At 46.7% G+C, this 20,108-nt stretch overlaps 2 protein-coding genes across 2 annotated transcripts; one reads left to right on the top strand and one right to left on the bottom strand.

Annotated features, from left to right (window-relative positions):
* Positions 1-8,667: 8,667 nt before the first annotated feature.
* Positions 8,668-9,685, top strand: nanp (N-acetylneuraminic acid phosphatase; the record flags this gene model as incomplete). The annotated part of the gene is made up of 2 exons (XM_084458770.1): positions 8,668-8,840; positions 9,005-9,685. The coding sequence occupies exons 1-2, from the start codon at positions 8,751-8,753 to the stop codon at positions 9,683-9,685; spliced, it is 771 nt and encodes a 256-aa protein (XP_084314896.1). The 5' UTR covers positions 8,668-8,750.
* Positions 9,686-9,832: 147 nt separating this feature from the next.
* polr1b (RNA polymerase I subunit B) lies at positions 9,833-17,099 on the bottom strand. The gene is made up of 15 exons (XM_084458811.1): positions 16,932-17,099; positions 16,101-16,268; positions 15,285-15,431; positions 15,054-15,186; positions 14,616-14,752; positions 14,265-14,488; positions 13,994-14,165; positions 13,482-13,653; positions 13,063-13,344; positions 12,710-12,843; positions 12,368-12,538; positions 11,872-12,028; positions 11,561-11,757; positions 11,202-11,449; positions 9,833-11,079 (listed from the first exon to the last, which is right to left on the bottom strand). Exons 2-15 carry the CDS (start codon positions 16,245-16,247, stop codon positions 10,197-10,199), a joined length of 3,204 nt encoding a protein of 1,067 aa, XP_084314937.1. The 5' UTR covers positions 16,248-16,268; positions 16,932-17,099; the 3' UTR covers positions 9,833-10,196.
* Between the last annotated feature and the right edge of the window lie 3,009 nt (positions 17,100-20,108).

Genomic DNA, 20,108 nt, shown 5'->3' with positions numbered 1-20,108 from the left:
TTTTTGTTGTCCTATAAACAGTAACTATTTTGCAAACAATGGGAAAAAGCATTACGGACAGAAAAAAACTGGTGCCATTTTGTCTGTCCCTTTTTATCAAACCATTTACAACGATTTCCTGGTATTTGGTTCAGCTGTGTGAAAGAACTAGGCCATGTGGAAGGAAACGGTGTCCTGGAATTGTTTTCACACAGAACCCTGATGTGCTAGCCTTTCAGAGAACCACATGGACGTCTACCTGTTGAAGAATGTATGTGACTGTGATTGTCAGGTGCTGTGTCCAGAAAGGCAACCTGAATGCAGTCAGTGTGTTCGGTATATTAATTAATAAGACTTGTTGTGGTAAAGGCATTTGTGGAAAAGGTGGTGAAGCACAGCAATAGACAGTGATGAATCCAGTGTTAGTTTGATATACTACTGTAGTCAAGTTGGAAAAGGTCATGTTAAAAGAATTGTGGGTAACATTATGTCCTCACATACAGTACACATCACAATTACAGAACAATGTGGCTATTAATATATTGTGTAGGAGTTTGTGGCTATTAATAGACAACAAGAATGTACTGTATATCCTTTTCAGCTGCTGCGAAGAGTATGGCATTCTGTCCTCTCTGTTCCTCTGTTCTCACAAGGGTTTTGTTTTTGTGTTCAGAGAAAGTTCTTGTCCTTCGCTCTCCTGTGTGTGAGAATAGGTGTATCGCTGAGAGAGGTTTACAGAAACAGGAGAGAAGGAGAGGGGAAACTCGGGACATTCATGGCTGTACACAGTCACGGTATGAATGATACAGTATCTGTCAAATACCTTGTTAACACTTCAAAAGTTTCTAAAGCATATACAGTTCTATGTTCAGACATCAGAAACACCAATGTAGATCTCATGGAAGGAGATCAAAAGGCGGATCTTTCCAGGCAACACCACCTAGCAATTACAGTATCTGTGCTCAAAACACACTTTTTCAGCCAGATGCAGAGTCACCAGTGTTTGTATTCCAGGAATGTACCGCTAAGAACTTGGTCATCCCAAGCTCACCTGTGTACTGTTGTACTTTATGGTACTAACCAGCACATCATTACAGAGCTAGTCTCCCTAGGCCTCCTGAGTCATGGAAAATATAATTGAAACATACACACTCTTTCTGGTCCCCAGGGCTAGATCATACTTCAGGGTTCTGTGATGGATAGTTACCAGTTATCAGATTCTTGGTCTGCGCAGGCTCTTTGGAGGCCTCTGACAGGGTTTGATAGTGAGTGTTAAAATGATGGGCGATCTCAAAGGGGTACGCATTTTCAAACACCACAAATGTGGAGTTTGGTGCTCTTCTGACAAAATTGACCACTGGCTTTATCCTCACATTGGCGCCACTCTCATTCAACTCGGGGAAGTAAATTGCATCGATATTACGGCAATTTGGAAAACGACAAGCAAAGTCTCTTCTCACAGAAGGGCGTTCTCGTCATTTGAGCCACACAGGCGATAACGATCCACGGCAGTAACAGAGAGGCGTGGCGGTGAAACTACCTGGGCTGCAGCGTGTGCTAGTCTCCGCGTCATGGCGGACGTGCAGCTGAGCAGAGACACAGGTGTAATTGTTCCAGGACCAGAACCCGGTGAAGAAAGGAGGGGGTTCAGGCCCACTACAGACAGACCCTTTGTTAGCCAGAGCTGGTGCTGTCGTGCCCCACCACAAAGGTTCCCTTGAGGTTTTGCAGGCCGGGTCAGAGGTCCTGTTCCCGCCAGGCAGGTGAGACGAGGGAGGCCGTCCTCCTCTGGGCGGTGGGGGGACTTCTGTCGTCAGCCCTTATCAGAGCCACTGACTAGAGCCCCCCGGGAAGTCCAGAGGAATGTTCGCTACTCGAGATGATGGAGGGGCTCCCAAACAACCCTCTTTGACCCCTTCCCTCTGTCTCTCTCGCTCCGCATCTCCCTCAGGTTTAGCGTGCCATCACGATCAGCCATTGTTAAGTTAGGCTAACGTTAAGCTAAATTAAGTTAAGCTGATGTTCAACTAAGTTAAGCTAAGTTCAGGAATTGAGGTAAGTTTAACGTTGCATCTGGGAAGGAGGTAACGCTAGCTAAATGGTACCGTTGAACCCAGTTGTATGATCGTATGAGCCATTTAGTCACTCCTAAAATGATTTCCATTGCTTAAGTGAAAGGAAACATAGAATACTACTCCTTTAATACTCCATACTGACACTCCGTTAACACCACAGCCATGCACCATTCTGCATTATACCATTACAGGACATATGCGGTTGTCTTGGACAAGCTCTTTCCACAGCTCCTGATGGCTTCTCTGGATCTGGTCTTCTGGAGGAAAGGCTTACAAGGCCGGGGAAACGGGAATATAGAAACACTCTATACTCTCTATAGTATCATGTCCAACAAAGTGATTTGTGTGTGTTTGTGTGCGCGTGTGCATGCGTGTTTATTTGTTTGCTCGTTTCTTGCCAGAAAAGATCATGTCCGCTCTCTCTTTTGCATGGTGACTTGATAAAAGATAGTGTAAGTTGGGTATGCAACTTGTCCTGCAGTACATCACAAATGTTTGGCACGACGATCAGACACCAAGCCTATTAATTGCATAAAGGAAGCTCATTTGGGACAGCATGACAGGACATAGTTTGGGGATGGGAAAGAACTTTCTGTAATTATTCATTACTTGGCGCCAGTCCTCACCTTTTGGAATGATCAGATGGATCAGATGTTTTGGATTTCTTTTCAAGTGCAATAACTATAATCATCAATCATGCATCCAGGTGTGAGAAATATGTGTGCTGTTTTGTTTCATAGCATTTGTGCAGAGGTTTTCCCATTTCATGACTGCCTTGACTGCCCCCTCCCCCCCACACCCCCCTGGAGTGATGTCATGGTGGAGACAGCCCTGAGCAGAGTGGAGGACCGTTAAGAGGAGTGACACATGGAGACACGTCTGCTCCACATCAGCTCCAGGCCATCCGTCTGTTGGGAGACCTCCTCGGAGCCCTTCGTCTCCTGTCTAATGAAGGAAAAAAGGATTCAGATGGAAAGCGTCTTGCAGGAAGGGAACAGCGTAGCCTGCGAACGTACCACGCCACCTGCACGCCATTTCCATGTCCCAAGGATTTCATGCTCTGACACGACATAAACATCTTGATCCAATCACAGTCTGTAAGCAACAAGAACGTTACTTGGTTTGGTTTCTGGTCCCAGCAGAGCAACGTGTTAAGTACAGACAGTGTGAGGATTGGAGGCTTCACTTAACACGTGAAAGGTCAGTGAGGAGACCCTCGATACACACAGAGACCTCACTCCCTACTTGTAGAAAACTGAGGACAGTTACTAGTATTTGTAAGATGCTACTGAATAAATATTTACCACAGTACAAGAGGAGTGTATTTCTTGGGACTCACCCGTTTTGCGTTCCCGGGGGTTTGCGTGTGTGTAGATAAGGAGCGTGAAAGCCTCTGAGACACACACCCTGTCCAGTCACCTGTCTAAGCCTGTCCCAGCCTAGGCCAGTCAGCCCAAATAATCGCACCCTTGGGGTGCAGCGGTGACGTGATCCTGTACCTCTGGTGTGACTCTTCGAGGCTGGAGCAACCTCATCACCAGTCCTCCAGGGTTACATGTACTATACTAACCATAACTATCCTGTGAGTCGTGCCTTTTGCCCCTGGGTTCCTCTTGATGTTACACAACCTGGACCTACCTAAATGAACAGGATGTCAAAATATTCTGCTCATTCATTTAAGGGATTAAGGGATTATTTACTGATGAGCCTTGCTACTTGCTCAATCCAAACTGCCTGAGGAATGCACTTCCTACTGTACGCACAGTACACATCACTAAATTATAGTGTTGGGGAGCAACATAACCAATAACAGATCTCTAATGAGAACCTGCCCAATGTTTCTCTTCACCTGCACACCTCACATCTACCCGGTTTTGTCCATTTCAACCTGCAGCATCTTTCATTCTCTCCTCAAGCCGTCCTCTCCTCAGCTCTCCCTCCGGTCCGGTCCAGCTCAGTACGGAGGCTGGAGTCTGGGTGTGCTGAGGGATAACAGGCCATAACTGACCCTGTTCAGTAGCCCAGGGTCCCAGGGCTGGTCTCCAATGGGGCTAGGCCTCTCCCAGGCTCCCTTTACCTCTGCTGCTGTGGTTCAATGGCTGGTCAGGAGAACTCGGCTGTAGCAGCAGAGAGAGAGAGAGAGAGAGAGAGAGAGAGAGAGAGAGAGAGAGAGAGAGAAAGGGGCGGGGTGCGGGGGTCCTAGAGGAAGCACTGGCTGTCTGCCAGAGCACTCTAGGGAAGTCTTTCTACTGAGTTTCCACCTACTCAAACACACACACACACACGCACACACACAAACCACAAGCACAGTCAGACACACACACACAGTTTCCATATCAAATGAGGGTGTTTGTAAAACAATTACACAATATTGCTCCACTGTGAATATTGTGTAGCCTCAGTCCACAGATGGAGCCTATACCATATACTTCCTATTTACAAAAGAGGATTTCACATTGACATTCAGTAGCCCTATGGCATTTAACCACCTGAAGAGAGACTGGTCTTCCCCAGATACTTTTCTTTTGTTTGTGTGTACGTGCAGGTTGCCCCCCCCCCCCCAGTCACCCCTGCAAATGGAATTACTGTACGCACACGTGCACTCCTGTATTTAGACGATGGCTCAGACATTCCCCTGCACTTGATAGAATCTCACATTTGTGTGCGCACGTGTGCGTCCAGTGTTTGTGTGTACCGGAGTCAGGCTGATGTTATCTGGACCCTGACAACAGGAGGTCAACACAGAGTGCATGGATAATGTGCACAAACCGATGCATGGCCGTCCACCGTTCCACTTTCCATTAGTAAACAAACTGCGAGATATCATCATTCATGAGAGGGCAATGGGACATTGTGTATACAGTATACGTGACAAACAACATGTTAATTACAGTCAAAACATGCATGCAGTTGTACTGTAAGCCAACCAGATACTGATGAGCTTGATTCTTTGAACTGTCCCTGAGTCCCACAGGGTTAGATTTTGGGTCCAATCTTGTTCACTTTTTACTGTATATAAACACTGTAGGGTTGGATGTGCAAGGTTGTAATCTGCACCTTTAAGCTTTAAGATGACACAGTGTTGGACGCTATTGCCCCCACGGCTGACCAGGCTCTTGCTAAACTACAGTCTGCATTTACAGTACTGACCCACATAAATAATTTATGGAGTTAAAATTAGTATTGAATGCTGATAAGACCAAATATATGTTGTTCACATGAGATTGCATCTGTTGACTTGCGTTTAGTAACCCTATGGTACTCACATTGAACAAGTCCCTGCATACTGTAGTACCTGGGCATTTGGATTGAAAGAATGTGGAGTAGCTACATAGTCAAAAAGCTAAAAGTAAAATTGGATTCTATATATAGCAGAAAAAAAATTGTCCAATCCACTTGTGTGGAAGTGCTTGATTATGGATATATGTGTTCATATGAATGCTGCTACAACTGTAGCTACTACAACCACTTGATGCTGTATATCACAGCACGCTGTACTTCAGATCAGAATCAGCATTTGTTTGATTGCCACTGAAGTTTTTCAACATACAAGGAATTTGCGTTCGGTCGTGGATAATATGGAAACAACATTGGACAGGGTGCAGGGACGAGACAGGACACTGCAAAGACAGGACAGTGTAAAGAGCAAGTACAAAATACTAGTGCAAAATAAGATAATATAAAAAACAATATACAATGTGTGGTGCAGTCGGTGTATATACTGTATAAAGAGTGTGTAAAGGGTTATGTGCATGTGAGTGTGTGTGTGTGTGTGTGTGTGTGTGTGTGTGTGTGTGTGTGTGTATACTGTATGGTGTGTGCGGCGGTGAACATTTTATACACCTCACTGTGCACTGTATAGTAATGTAGGTTGGTTAACCTTTGAGGTAATCAATTCAGAATTGGGAACGTCTTCTTTTAGTTATTATACATCATCCCTATGACGTGCTAGTGCCATTAAGCCATTTTAAAAGACTGGTCGAGGAGTTTTATTCTGATGTTTGTATTGTTTTATTGTGAGTACCGTATGTAACAACTTCACATGCTATACACTGCACTTTGTATTTAACTTCTTATTTAAAAAAAAATTAAAATTAACCTTTTTTTTTATATCATATATTTATGATTGTATGTCTTTATTTATATTTACTTAATATTGTGTTGTATTGATTTTTGTATGCAGGGCTCCCTTGCAAAAGAGATATTTTCATCAATGGGACTGAATAAAGCATGAATAAAGGTTAAATAAAAAATAAAATGAAAACTAGAAATGGTGCTCGTAGTGCACAGACCTCCACCCATTAATGCATTGCGTGGCTCTGTGCACGCACAGCTCTGCACTGTTGCTGGGGCGTAGGTAATAAAAACAAGAGTGGAAAAGTTAGGGCTTCTGAATAGCGGGAGAGGGCTGAATGGTACTGTAGTCCTCTGACATAACAGGTCACACACAGAGGCATAATTGACAGCACATATCCCCCCCAGATGATCTCCTATCACCTAAAGCCTGGGAGCGGTAGCAAGACAATCCCCCTAGATCCCAGGCACTAAGCTCAGCTACCAGCCCCTCAGGACCACCTGTCTGAGTCACTGAGAACAGGCTTCAGATCCCCACCCAGAGACAGCATTCGCACGATTGGGCAACGTCCACACTCAAATCCCTGGTGGCCCTTCGCTGGTCTTCAACTTGCTCCATAAACAAATGCCATCAATTCTAAAGACCGTCATTTCCTCGTATGTTTTAGGTAAGGGAGAGGTCAGCTGTGAAAACAAACACAACACGGTATTGTATCTGAGACAGCTGCCTAAACTCAGGGGCCATCCGAGTCCCATAGAAACGGGACACACAGACACACTGGTGTACAGTAGTCTGAATGTTTTGTATAGAATGTGGTGTGTGGAGCAGCAGTAGCAGTATTATCAGTTTAAAGGAGGAGGTTTTGGGGGGGCCTGGCGCAGAGATAGCGTGTGACTGTGCAGCTGCGGCCACCCACAGAGATAAAAGAGATGGTGTCTGTCTGCAAGCCGGATAAACAAAGAAAACGCAAGGCCCTCAGATGCCTGTAGTTTGTAAGAACTAATATATGATCCCCCCCCCCATATCAGAGGGGAAATTCCATTTCATATGCTTGTGTATATTCACTTCACATAGCCACTGTTTATATTCAGATTACCCCTTTAAGGTAATCAACAAAAAAAGAAAAAAGGTTGGGGTTCAGTTTGCTAGATGTCTATCATTTATGTAACCATACCTTTGCATGCAACCTGCAGGTGCTGTTTGATCTGGTAGATAAAAGTAAGTTAGAGATTCTCACAACCTGTCCTGATTTATAGTGCATCTCTTTGAGTTTTAGTCAAAGTAATTGACTTTTGAGGAACTGGCTTTTTGAGAATTGTTACATCGCCAAGCATGTGAACATGTCTCATTGGGTTTTGGTTAGGCAATAGCATGCAACATTTTTACATGTTGCGTGTGAACCTTTGGCACCTGGCCAGGTGTGAGAGCACGCAAAGCATTGAAGGAAGGACTGATGTTTACATAATGAGCAGAAATTGTGTGTGTGTGTGTGTGTGCATGCATGCGTGTCTGTGTGTGTGTGTGTGTGTGTGTGTGTGTGTGTGTGTGTGCGTGCACGTGTGTGTGTGTTCTGTGTTGATTGGTAGTTTAATCCCAAAACATTTCACATACATTCCTTTCTGAGAAAATAAAGAGAAGGCAGTGATCAGAATGTCCTTCAGTCACAGTGACACACTTCCGCCTCTCTCCAGCAGAGGCCTTTCATAGCTCCAATGAAAATGAAGGGAAGTCCAGCCCTCTAAAAAAGAGTGGGCTATATAAAACCATTTGTAACAGTAGAACCCAGATAGAACCCTTTTTCATATCCATATGGTGCTGTTTGGAACCCAAAATGGCTCTGTCTGGCCTGAAAGCATTCTGTCTGAAACATTTTTACAAAGGGTTCTACTTTGCAAATGGTTCTATGTACAGTAGCACTTTTTTCTTCTTCTAAGAGTAGAGTGAGATATCACTCATGGCATATGTATGTCTTAGCTTAGTGATTAAGTACATTTTTATTCAGAGAATGTATCTATCTAAACCTGTTCTGGCCTTAAGGCTTGGCCAGAATTGAAATTGTTTTATATTAAGGTGGCACTGCATTAGTGAGACTTCATTGAGAGGAAGTTGTAGTTAAATAATAATTTCCTTCCCAGGTAAACTTCATTATGGTAGTGCAGCTAGGGCCTGCCCTTGGCTTTACTTCATAGAGGTTTCTGTGTGACATATTCCCCGTTTCATACAGTTGTAGGCCTCCACTTCACTTATGTTAGCTCATTCTTTACATCTGGTAGAAAGGAGTGCTGACCCAGTCTGTCAAGTGCAATTCAATGGTTGCTGAACAAGACAAGGGGATCAAAACGGTCAACTCCAGGCTTGAAATTACCTATAATTTAAATTGCTGGGGATCTATAAACTGCCTCACATCTGTAATACATTACTGCCCTCTAGTGTGGAGCGGAGGCTATAACAAACCGTTTCTCTCCCATAATGCAAAGCTATTCTATTCTTTTCCGCATGCAGGAAGCAAGAATTCACGGCATAGCGGATTCACAGTACAGTCACTATCCATATTTATAAAGTCGTTATTGTTTTGTATTATGTCTGTGTAACTAATCTACAGATATATGTAGTCTGCTGGAATGGACTGTAGTGATATAAAGGCGATATTGTTTGATCTGGACAACACGCTTATTGACACAGCGGGTGCTGGTGATGTAGCCATTCAAAAGGTTAGTTGATGTCGAATTAAACATTTATTTTAGAAAAGAAACAATTGCTTGATGCTTAATAGCATAACTTAAATGTCATCTGGAATGTACTATTCATTCTCTGGCACACACCACCAACGTGCCTCAGAATGACTTACCTGCCTACCTGCTATTTCCCCCGACAGACCAGTGAGCTCTTGAGGACCACCGGGGGCCAAGATGACCACTGCATCAGAGACATCTGTGACAAGTTCAAAAGAAAGCTTCTACATGAGGCCTACAACCCTTCAGAGAGCAAAACTATAGATGAGGTACGAATTGGGCACTGGCAGGAGAGCATCCTGGAGGTTGTGGGAAGTAGCCCAAACCCTAGCCTGGCTGAGAAATGCTACTATTTGTGGAAGAACACCCGCCTGGAGCTTCTGACTTTCTCACCTCCAGTGTGTAACCTGCTGAAGGAGCTGGGGGCCAGCTATAAACTACTGCTGCTGACAAATGGTGAGACCCAAACCCAGAGGGAGAAGGTGGAGGCGGCAGGGTGCCAGGGGTATTTTGACGCCATAGTGGTGGGGGGAGAACATGAGGAGGAGAAGCCGTCACCCTCCATATTCAGCCACTGCTTCTCCCTGCTGGAGGTGCAGGCTCAGGACTGCGTCATGGTGGGGGACTCCCTGGACACGGACATTCTCGGGGGCTTCAAGGCGGAGGTCCGCGCCACCGTTTGGATTAACAACAGGGGTGGCTCGCCACCAGAGGGTCCGGTCAAACCAGACTATACCATTTCCACCGTGTTGGACTTGCCTGATGTCCTGACTGCCCTTAAATCGTTTAAACGGGACCTGATGTCATGTCGAACGCCAAGTTGAATGAAAGATGAATTGTGAATCTTAGTTTTTTTTTACTTGAATATTCATGTGGTGGGAGTACAATGCAATAAAACAATCACGTCTGTCTACATTTGAAGTATATGGAATTATTCTTTATTTCACCATATAGCTTGTTCTGTTCAAGAGACGAACGGTAGTTGTCAAGTGTCAGCAATCCCTACATTTATAACCTTGTCACATGAATGGACTTTGTCTCCACCTGAACTATCCTCCTTTCACGGGGGCAGGGCAATAAGGAAAAACCACTTCGGCACTTAAGACAGTCTGAAAAGTCCATCGCATTACATTTAAGAAATCTTTAACAACACATGTCAACAAATGTGACAAAATTGACAATGTTTATATGGTGAGCAAGACTATAGTAGGATGCAACGCTGTGGTCCCCAAGGCTGGATATTTATACCAATCAACCACTCGCATAGACAAATAGCAGCCTCCCGTGAATGGTGCAGAACACTTCATATCCACACACAGTGTAGACACAGTCTTATCACTTCACCTCCAGTTTGACTTTGATGTTCATGGCCGCCAGCTCTGCCACAAAATAGCGGAAGACGTACGGCACGGACACCGTGTCGATGGAGTCGCTCTTGCCGCACAGGAGGCAGACGGTCCGGCGGTGGCGCGTCGCCGACCAGGAGGGCGGCGGCTTCTCCAGCAGCGGCGACAGCAGGCTGCCGCAGTCCAGGCACACCTGGGCCACCGAGCGGTCCGAGCAGTTGAACAGGCGGTCGTGCAGCAGGAAGGACGTCCCGTGCGCCAGCAGGGCGTCGCGCTCCATCTCGCCGAAGCGGATGCCGCCCTGGACGTTCCTCCCGCCCACCGGCTGGTTGGTGGCCTTGTCTCGCGCACCCGTGGTGCGCACCTGGAACTTGTCGGACACCATGTGGCGGAGCCGCTGGTAGTACACCACTCCGATGAAGATGTCCGCCTCCAGCTCCAGGCCGCTCAGGCCGCTGTAGAGGCGCTCGGTGCCGTAGTGGTTGTAGCCGGCCGCACGCAGCATGTCGCCGAAGTGGCTCAGCGCCGAGTGCTCCTCGGAGAAGACGAACGGCGTGGCGTCGTGGCACAGGCCGTGGAGGGCCGCCGACTTGCCGGCCATGCTCTCGATGAGCATGCCGATGGTCATGCGTGAGGGGAAGCCGTGCGGGTTGAACAGGATGTCGGGCGTCATCCCGCTCTCCGTGAACGGCATGTCCTCGGCCGGCCACAGGCGGCTCAGGATGCCCTTCTGGCCGTGGCGGCTGGCGAACTTGTCGCCGATGGTGGGGTTGCGCGGCACGCGTACGGTGATGCAGACGCGCTTGAAGCGGCCCGTGCCGGAGTCGTTGCTGCACACCTTGATGTTGTCGACGATGCAGCCCTCTTGACTCCTGGGGAGGCGAGATGTCAAAAAAAAAAAAAACATCACCGAGCTGTACGTTCACATCCATGAAGCTCGACTTCATCTAAAGCACTTTAAAACACGAAAAGACAAAATGTCGGTTCATCTTACTTGTAGAAGGTGACAAAGCTCTGGCCAGTGTTGAGGTTGATGTAGCTGTAGAAAGGGTCTCCGTACTGAATCGCCGCTCCGATGAACGGGAGCCCGTCGGCGTCCAGCTTGTCCGCTTTCGGGTCGCCAGGTTTGACCCCAAACACCAGGCTGTCGTCTCCCTTCATCTTCTCTGCCAGGTCGATCAGCTCGGTCTTGTACACGCTACCGTAAGCGAAGCCCCTCTCCCACGACGACTTGTTCAGAATCTGATATGGAAGCACAAGATTATCAATATTTTGCTTTTGGAAAACGTGCCAAGTCCTCTTTATACAAGCGTGGAAGCAGGCAATGCAGTAAAGAGTTTCATCTAGTCTCACCATGGCGTCCTCCATGTCGTAGCCGGTGTAGGAGATGACCGCCACGATGGCGTTGGTGCCGATGGGGTAGTTGTCCATGTTGTAGTAGTCGTACATCAAGGGCCTGACCAGTGGGCTCTGGGGGAACTGCAGGCGATACAGCTTGTTGTCAGAGCGATCCTGGAACGAGTGTAGGGGGAAGCCCATCGTCTGTTTACCTGGGGGAGGGCACAGATGGGGACGTTTGCGTTAATCCATTGACTTTCTTCTCCTCGTGCTCGTTAACAGCACTCCGCTGTGTCATCTGGACCGACACCGAGGGACGGCCTTACCCATCTGACACTGGTACATGTTCCTGGGACTCTGGTTGTGGTCAGAGTAAGGGATGAAGTTGGCCACCACACTCAGCATGCTGTGGGCGAAGAGCTCCTGGTGGGTGGTCACGCCTGGCTCGATCTCGTCCTCACTGATGCCAACATTGATGTACATCTAGGGGTTGGAGGAGAGAAAGAGAGGGGACATTTTAGTTCGCTGTTCCAGCTGTGAGGCCCACCCCCGTCCGCTAACGCAACCAACTGCATATAATTATTACATGGCGCAACATGGCGGCCTTCCATGGTGGAAAGACGCGCTCCCTATGCAGATATAAAGAGCTCATTCTAAGGTAACGAAAAAAAAAAAGATTTTTATTTTCATGGGATTATACACCAATTAAAACATACTTTTAAAATTATATTCAATTTCTGCCAAGTCCGACACAAAATTCCACCACAGAATTCTACCCACCGAACCTCAGCGAACCTGGTGTCAGTCCTGCTCTTGCTGTACCTGTTCGAAGGTGCCGATCAGCTCCTGCTTGCCCAGCGCCAGGTTCCTGACGGGCCGCACCATGCGGCAGGGCGTGGTGAACAGGAAGAGGCCGGGGTAAATGCTGGCCTTGCCCGTCTTAGGAACCAGCACCACCTCAGTCCAGGGTGGCATCTTCTTCTCCTTCAACACCTGCAAGCGCACCGACGTGTGAACTTATGAGCAAAAACTAACTTGCGCTGAACTAACGAGCATTAACGAGTGGGCTAATCAGATGCACTTAACATATTTAACTTGCATATTACTTAGAAAATGTAACTTGGCACCCTTACATACATTTAAGCGATGGGCCAGTGACCTTACCTTGAACCTGCGGAGGGAGTCTGCCAGCAGGGGGGCCAGCTCCGCCTCCACCCAGCCCACCATGGCTCCGTCCAGGACCACGGGGTAGCAGTCAGCGTAGGCCTGGCCAGGACAGCCGTCCACAGGGGTCACACCTGGGTTATTAAACGTTACATTAAGGTTTTGGGTGCTTTTTTTGGGTTTTCATACACACTGGTAACACACCCCAAACACAAAAGTGTGCCTACTGTAGAACATGTGCATGCCAACCCCCTATGGTGCGTTCTTGGCTTGTATCGCCTGTGCCTGCAGCCATCTTGAATAACAGGCATCCCTGTGGTTCAGTCATCCAAGCGGTTGGTGCCGTCGCTTACCCAGGGAGCAGAGCAGGGCGGGCAGCGCGTGGGTGGGGAGGACCGGGGCCACGATCTCGCAGTGGGCGGTCATGTGGTTCATGAGGCCGCAGGGCTCCCCGTCGGGGGTGTGGACGGGACACAGGAAGCCCCAGGACTCGGGCAGCAGCCGCCGCACAGAGGTGGTCCTCATCTTGGCGAAGGCCGCCCCTCTGTGCACGCAGCGGAAATGGGACAGGTACCGGATGAAGTTGAGCTTGTCGGCCACCACGCACAGACCCGTGTCCTGGAGCATTCCCAGGCCTGGAGGAGTGAGGAGGGGAGGAGGAGATCAGTCACACACACACACACACGTACACAATTACACATCTCATACTGTACACACACACCCAACATTTTGAATCACAGCATATGGCGTGCGTTTCGCAATGGCGATATACCCGTCTTTGATGCGAGATTCCCGGTGGCCATTAGATACTCGAAGGCCTTGGAGAGATCGGTACCCATGTTGAACATCTTCACCATGTATTCGGAGGTCAGCGCTCCGGACAGCTTACAGGCCCTCTTGTCCATGGACAGTTTCACAGAGACCAACCAGGCAGCCATCTTCTCCTGTTATCATGGTACAAAGCATGGGGTTCAAGTCAGCAACTTCCATTCAACACCACACTGTAATCGCTTGCTTAAGTACCATGGTAAATGGACTACACTTATATAGTGCTTTTATCCAAAGTGCTTTACAATGAAGGCCTCTCATTCACCCATTCACACACCAATGGTGGCAGCTGCCATGCAAGGTGCTAGCCTGCTCATTGGGAGCAATGTGGGGTTCAGTGTCTTGCTCAAGGACACTTCGACGCGTCGTCAGGAGGAGCCGGGATTCGAACTGCCAACCCTATGGTCATTCGATGACCCGCTCTACCTCCTGAGCTACAGCCGCCTCTGTGCCCACCTTCATAAACATGAGGTAGAGCTGCCCAGGCGTCAGCACCTCCTGACACATGAGACTGTCGGGGTTCTCCTCCATGCACTCCTGCTTGGCGAAGGAGAACAGCTTCCTGGTCATCAGACACAGCAGGTAGAACTTCTCCGTGTCCGACTTCAGGTGGATACAGATGCACTGGCTGCAAGCAGGAACAAACGGGGAACCGGCGTGTTAGTCTACTGAGAAAGAACACGCTCGCTCTGAATATATATATATAAAGTTTGTAATAAACTCTCACTCTAGCAGGAAGTTGGCACACTGCTCATGGGTGTACCACTCCGGTAGGATCATCTTCACCCGGAAGCGCTCGCCGAGATAGTTGAGCACCTTCCCCCGCGTGGTGCAGCTCTCCTCCATTACCAGGCGCAGCATCTCCGACACGCAGCTCTTGTAGAAGGAGTTGTCCTCACGGCCTTTGATTAGCTCCTGGTAGATCTGGAAATCTGTCAAGTCCACAAGGGCCTGGACAACAAAGGAAACGTGCACCATGGTTCAAAACGGTACGGTTGTATACTTTTACGCGCTGGAAAATAAACTGTTCTTCAATCTCACACTCGGTAATACGGTCAATTGTATGTTGAGTATTCACCTTCAGCGCAAAGCCCAGCGGAAGGAAGAAGAGCTCTTTCTGGTAGATGAAGTTCAGCATCACGGTGCCGTTGTCCAGGTAATGCAGGTTCATGTTGACGGCCGTGTGCTCTTCCTTCACACAGCGCATGGAGATACCTGAGGAGACGAGGCACGGATTCACCCTGGCGGCGGTTGATGACGACAGTTCACATTCTCCACAGCTCTTAATACTGCCAAGAGCGCTGTGTGCCGTGTATCTCTTTACATCAATGAACCGAAATATTCACCATTAGGGCTGCAACATTCTGGGAATATTCACAATCTTATTTACGGGAATTAACAGGAATACACTGGAAATGCAGGGGGATTAAATAGGAATAAATTCGGCTTTCCAGTTTATTCCTATTAATTCCCATGGGAGGTTTGAATAATCACAGAATTTTGCATCCCTACTCACCATACTGTGTGTATCCCTGTCCTCGATTCTTCCATTTGGGCCTGGACATGGCAATAGGATAGTTTCTCCGTGGCATAATCAGCATCCGGATAACCTTCTCAATCCCGTTCACTATGAAATAGCCACCCATTTCCTGTTTAAATGAAAGGGAGAGAGGGAATGGGGAAATCAATTATCCACCCTTGAGGATGGGGAATGATAATTTACAGGTACGTAGTGACGTTTTTCTACCTCAGCCTCCTCATGGTGCTCGATGAGTTCTTTGGGGGCGAGCCCATGCAGGTTACACAGCTTGGACTTCACCATGATGGGCACCTGGCCCAGAGAGTGCTTTACAATGCCTTTAGGGACCCCATTGACAGACCAGCTGACGTCTGCCTGTGAACACAACACAAACAGTTCATATTGCCTTGATGTCCACACGATTAAGGTGAGTCTGTGCTATGCACATGCAACAGGTGTCACTGTGTTGCTCGCCAGTACTTCTTCCCACCCCCACTTTGCCCACTCTGGGTTCGAACTCGGATCCTCTGACTTACGAAGGCACGTGACCACCTGTCGGAAAACACCGCTACCAGCTACGCCATCGAAAAGCAAAGCGATTTGATGGGGCAAGGGGCGGTATCTCAGGTGTGAGCTTCACCAACTCAACTCGGTTTACACACATACTGTCACATGAGCCTTATTTCCACTGTCGTGCCGAACGATACCGTGCTCAACCCACGCCGGACCCGTGGGAACGGTTACAGTGTCTGTTTCCACCTCTCAGGCTGTTGCGTTCCACGGAATGTTGTTGCTATGCAACGTCTCGCTCGTGCTCTTCACATTTCTACTAAAGAATGGATCTGCTTCACTCAGTACGGCTAGACAACCGTGCCATGGGAACGGTTATGCGAACGGTTCTGGGCCCAACCGTTCCCATGAGGAAACACCGTCGTAACGGTTACCCTGCGTGCTCTGAACGGTTCGGCACGACAGTGGAAATAAGGCTATAGACTGAAGTTCTGATAGATTCATGTGATGATTGAATGTGCAGGTCAGGCTTACCACCAGCTTCCCCCTGTAGGAGCTCCGTCTCCCCCGGCACTCTGCTGGGAAGACTCGCAGGTCCGTGCAGATGCTCCCCTTGGCCACCACTGGCTGATAGATGACAGCCTCCACAAATGACAGACTGATTCTGTCACTTTTGAACATAAACTCCAGGGGAGGAATGGCCTAGGAAAGACGTATGCCACACCATAACTTTAGATCAACTCGGATTGGCATCAACTGAATTTCAAATGAACCTAAGACCTAGTTAGTCATTTAGCTCGCTATCTGACACTACAGCTTAGCTAGTTGTCTTAACAACTGAGCACATCTGTCTAACAACTGAGCACATCTGTCTTAACAACTGAGCACATCTGTCTAACAACTGAGCACATCTGTCTAAACAACTGAGCACATCTGTCTAACAACTGAGCACATCTGTCTAACAACTGAGCACATCTGTCTAACAACTGAGCACATCTGTCTAACAACTGAGCACATCTGTCTAATAACTGAGCACATCTGTCTTAACAACTGAGCACATCTGTCTTAACAACTGAGCACATCTGTCTTAACAACTGAGCACATCTGTCTAACAACTGAGCACATCTGTCTAACAACTGAGCACACATACTGAGCTGGTGTTGTGAAAAGTTGGCCTACCTCTTCAGGATTAACTACCATCCACTATGCTGAAACCATGTCAGTTAGGACATGTCTATCAGAATGCCCTACGGCCCATTTTAATGTGCTTAATTCATGGATAGCGCATCTTGTCAGGTAGCAAATGTGGATAATAGTAGGTAGAGCAACTTTTCAGAATACCGGTGTGGTTGTAATGGGACCAACCTGCACACAGCGACCCAAGCCCTCTGTGACTGCCTGGTCGAACGACTCGATGTGTGCCTTCGTGAGGTCTTGAACGGCTGCATGCTGTTGTGCCTTCGGTCGGCCAAAACCTGCTTCGGTCAGATTCTTGAGGCTCGGTGTGGTTGGTAAAGTAGTCCACTTGGTTGAGTAGTCCTCCATGCTTGTTCTTGTTTATCACATGCGCATGGTGACCTGGGAAGTGAAAAGAAAAAAATAACCGGAAGCTAAGAAATAAAATGTAAAAAAAAATAAAAAAATACACGCATTTAAAGGGGCCGCATCGAATTGAAGTCAGCTACTGTACCATAAACTCTGACATGTCAGATGTGATTTTATATTCCATAACAGGATTATATAGATAAATGGTAAAATGGTAAATTGATTGCACATATATTTACAATGGCCTGTCATTGACCCATTCACGCAGCAGCTGCCATGCAAGGTGCTAGGGCTCATTGGGAGCAGTTTGGGGTTCAGTGTCTTGCCCACAGACACTTCGACATAGCCGGCTGGGATACAAACCGCTGACCCTACGATCACTGGACAACCCGCTCTACCTCCTAAGCCACAGCCGCCTCTATATGTCTAAACATCTATATAAACAGTTAACTATGTTACATTAGAATTGCTGAGACTAGATCTATTGTGTTTTACTTATTAACATAACATCACATTTTGACTCATTGGATATAGTTGAGATCTAGTTGGGTAAAATCATTTTTGATTTTTTTTTCAACAGTAGGCTGGCTACACGTCCTGATCGAAGAACAGGCCTGACAACTCACATTATTTGTACATGACGTTTAATTCTACATCACTTTTTTAACAGACAATCCAAGATTCCGTGCAAGAGTTCGATAAAACATTAGCAAAGGAAAACAATCTTCCTCTAGCTACAGTCAAATCCTTTCCATAGATCCTGTTGACTGAAGGGGTTTTGATCTTTTAATACTATTAATATTTAATACTGAGTGGAACGCAAAAGAGGGCAAATATAATGATCTCATATGAACAATCAGAGGTTTTCTTTGGTAAGTAAGAGGATTTTTCATCAAGATACTAAATCCACACTGTCCATTCAGGCGTAAAGAAACTGCATGATGATAAAATGACAAAAAAGACTGAACAATTAACAGCCACACAGATATTTGTCAGATAGTAGACAGACTCGCCTTATTACAATCAACTGAACATAGAAGGTGCATCATATCCAAGAGGTAAACTGCCTCTGTCAAACATAATCAAGAGGCATTTCCTATAAGGCACCCCTTCCCTTTGATGGAAAGTGTTTCACCACAAATTTGACGATGATGCAAATCATTTCCTTTGGATTTTTTTTTTTCCAATAATGTGCGAGCTAAGCGGTATTTTCTTGTTATCCATTTGCAAACCATCTACAGACATGTACTGTTACTACTATATGCTCCTGGTACCTATACTTTTACAATCTACCCAACTATTATGTGCATATCAAATGAATGCCATTGTAGCCGTCAGTCATACGTGCTTGTCCTTCATTATCCATGGTAAAAGTGTTAACAAAAACAGCATGATATAAATGACAAAAATATTAATATGTGCCACATATCCATTACTGTCTGACTCAAAACATGTCAAAGTGCAGCCTCAAAACACAGCCTCACACATTCCATTCTAAATTGGGACAGAGGAAGGTGTTGGAGAAGGGACTAACTCACATCTCTAATGTGATGTACTGTAGGTATTTAAACTGTGATAATGCTACTAAGCCTGTGTAAACGCAAAGGTCAGGTGGTCTATATGCACTGTATTCCACAGTGCAACTTAAACTCGTTACTAACAAGCAGAGGGAAATCTACAACCAAGCATGCTGGTGTCACAAAACATGGAAGTGTACGCAATACACATTACACTATAACTAAAAACAGGCTACTTCAATAAATTAACCCAAAGAAAATTGACATACAGTGGTTTTGGGGGGCAAAATTCTCACTTTATAAGGCCTCAAGTCAAAACGAACAAAAAAAAACACTTCACGGATTACTATTAAAAACAAAATCACTTACACATTTTTCCCATACAGTAGTAGTATATTGCAATGTAGAATTGCACCAGTCTATGTTAAAACTAATGAATGGCAGTTATTGCAGATCTTATAGTAGGATATGACAGAGTAAAAATGCTCTGAGTATCTCTTAACAAAGAGCTTTCAGTAAATGTGGAAAAAAGGGAAAGTATGCCTAATTGTAATAGGTCATAAAACATACGCTTCTAACTACATGCTTTCACAACAACAACATGCTATCCCTCTGGAAATGTCACAAAGACATCCTAAGAACAGAGCGCGTAACTTCATATTATACAAAGAAAATGAACATGGAAGTGAACTAAAGAGTTCTCTTTTTTAAGAATGTGAGGCCGAAGTTAACATGCACACTTCGTGCCGAGAATAACTGTCCAAAATACAATCTTAAAAGCAGTGAAACAGAAATCAGATGAACGTTCTGCTACAATACCTACACCTTTCTGAAACCTGAACAACCGTGATATGAGGCAGAGTATCCCGATATCTGGTACTATATCATTATCATAAAAGTGGTAGGAATGTTTATTGCAGTGCTAACGTTTTTGAGTTTGACACCGATAGATCTAGACACATACCCCAAGAAAGGGGCCAGACCACACTAGACATACACACTTGCCTGACCAACAGCTCACAGTCGCACATAACACACACAGAAGCAGAGGCTCGCTAAACTGACATTTTGCATCTTTTAAGGGGGTATGGGTGGAGATGTAAGGCACTACAGTCTCAGGATTGGATAACACTTAAATCTAACCCTCCAGCTTACACAGAACTAGAATGCATCAGTGGCAGCATCGGGGGGGCGGGGTGGGGAGACATGTCTCTTCCTTCTGAGATCCCCCAGACTCTCCATCACTCTGCTGGTTCACCTGCAGCCTCACATTCACCAGCTCTGCACACATTCATATATCGTGCACGGCCAGGCTTTTCTCAGATACCGGCCACGCCCTTCTTTCGCAGAGGGGTTCGGGAGAAGAGAATACAGGAGCATGAGTCAAGAGGTCCCGAGGGTGATCCCTTCCCAAGCTCCCAAGCCCACGGGACCTCTGAGGACAAGCTGGGGAGGGCGGGACAGAGAGCAGAGGCTGGAA

Source organism: Borostomias antarcticus (genome assembly GCF_949987555.1).
Source record: "Borostomias antarcticus genome assembly, chromosome: 25".
NCBI lineage: Eukaryota > Metazoa > Chordata > Actinopteri > Stomiiformes > Stomiidae > Borostomias > Borostomias antarcticus.
The sequence above is the reverse complement of the archived record's forward strand: the minus strand, read 5'-3'. Positions and strand labels throughout refer to the sequence as shown.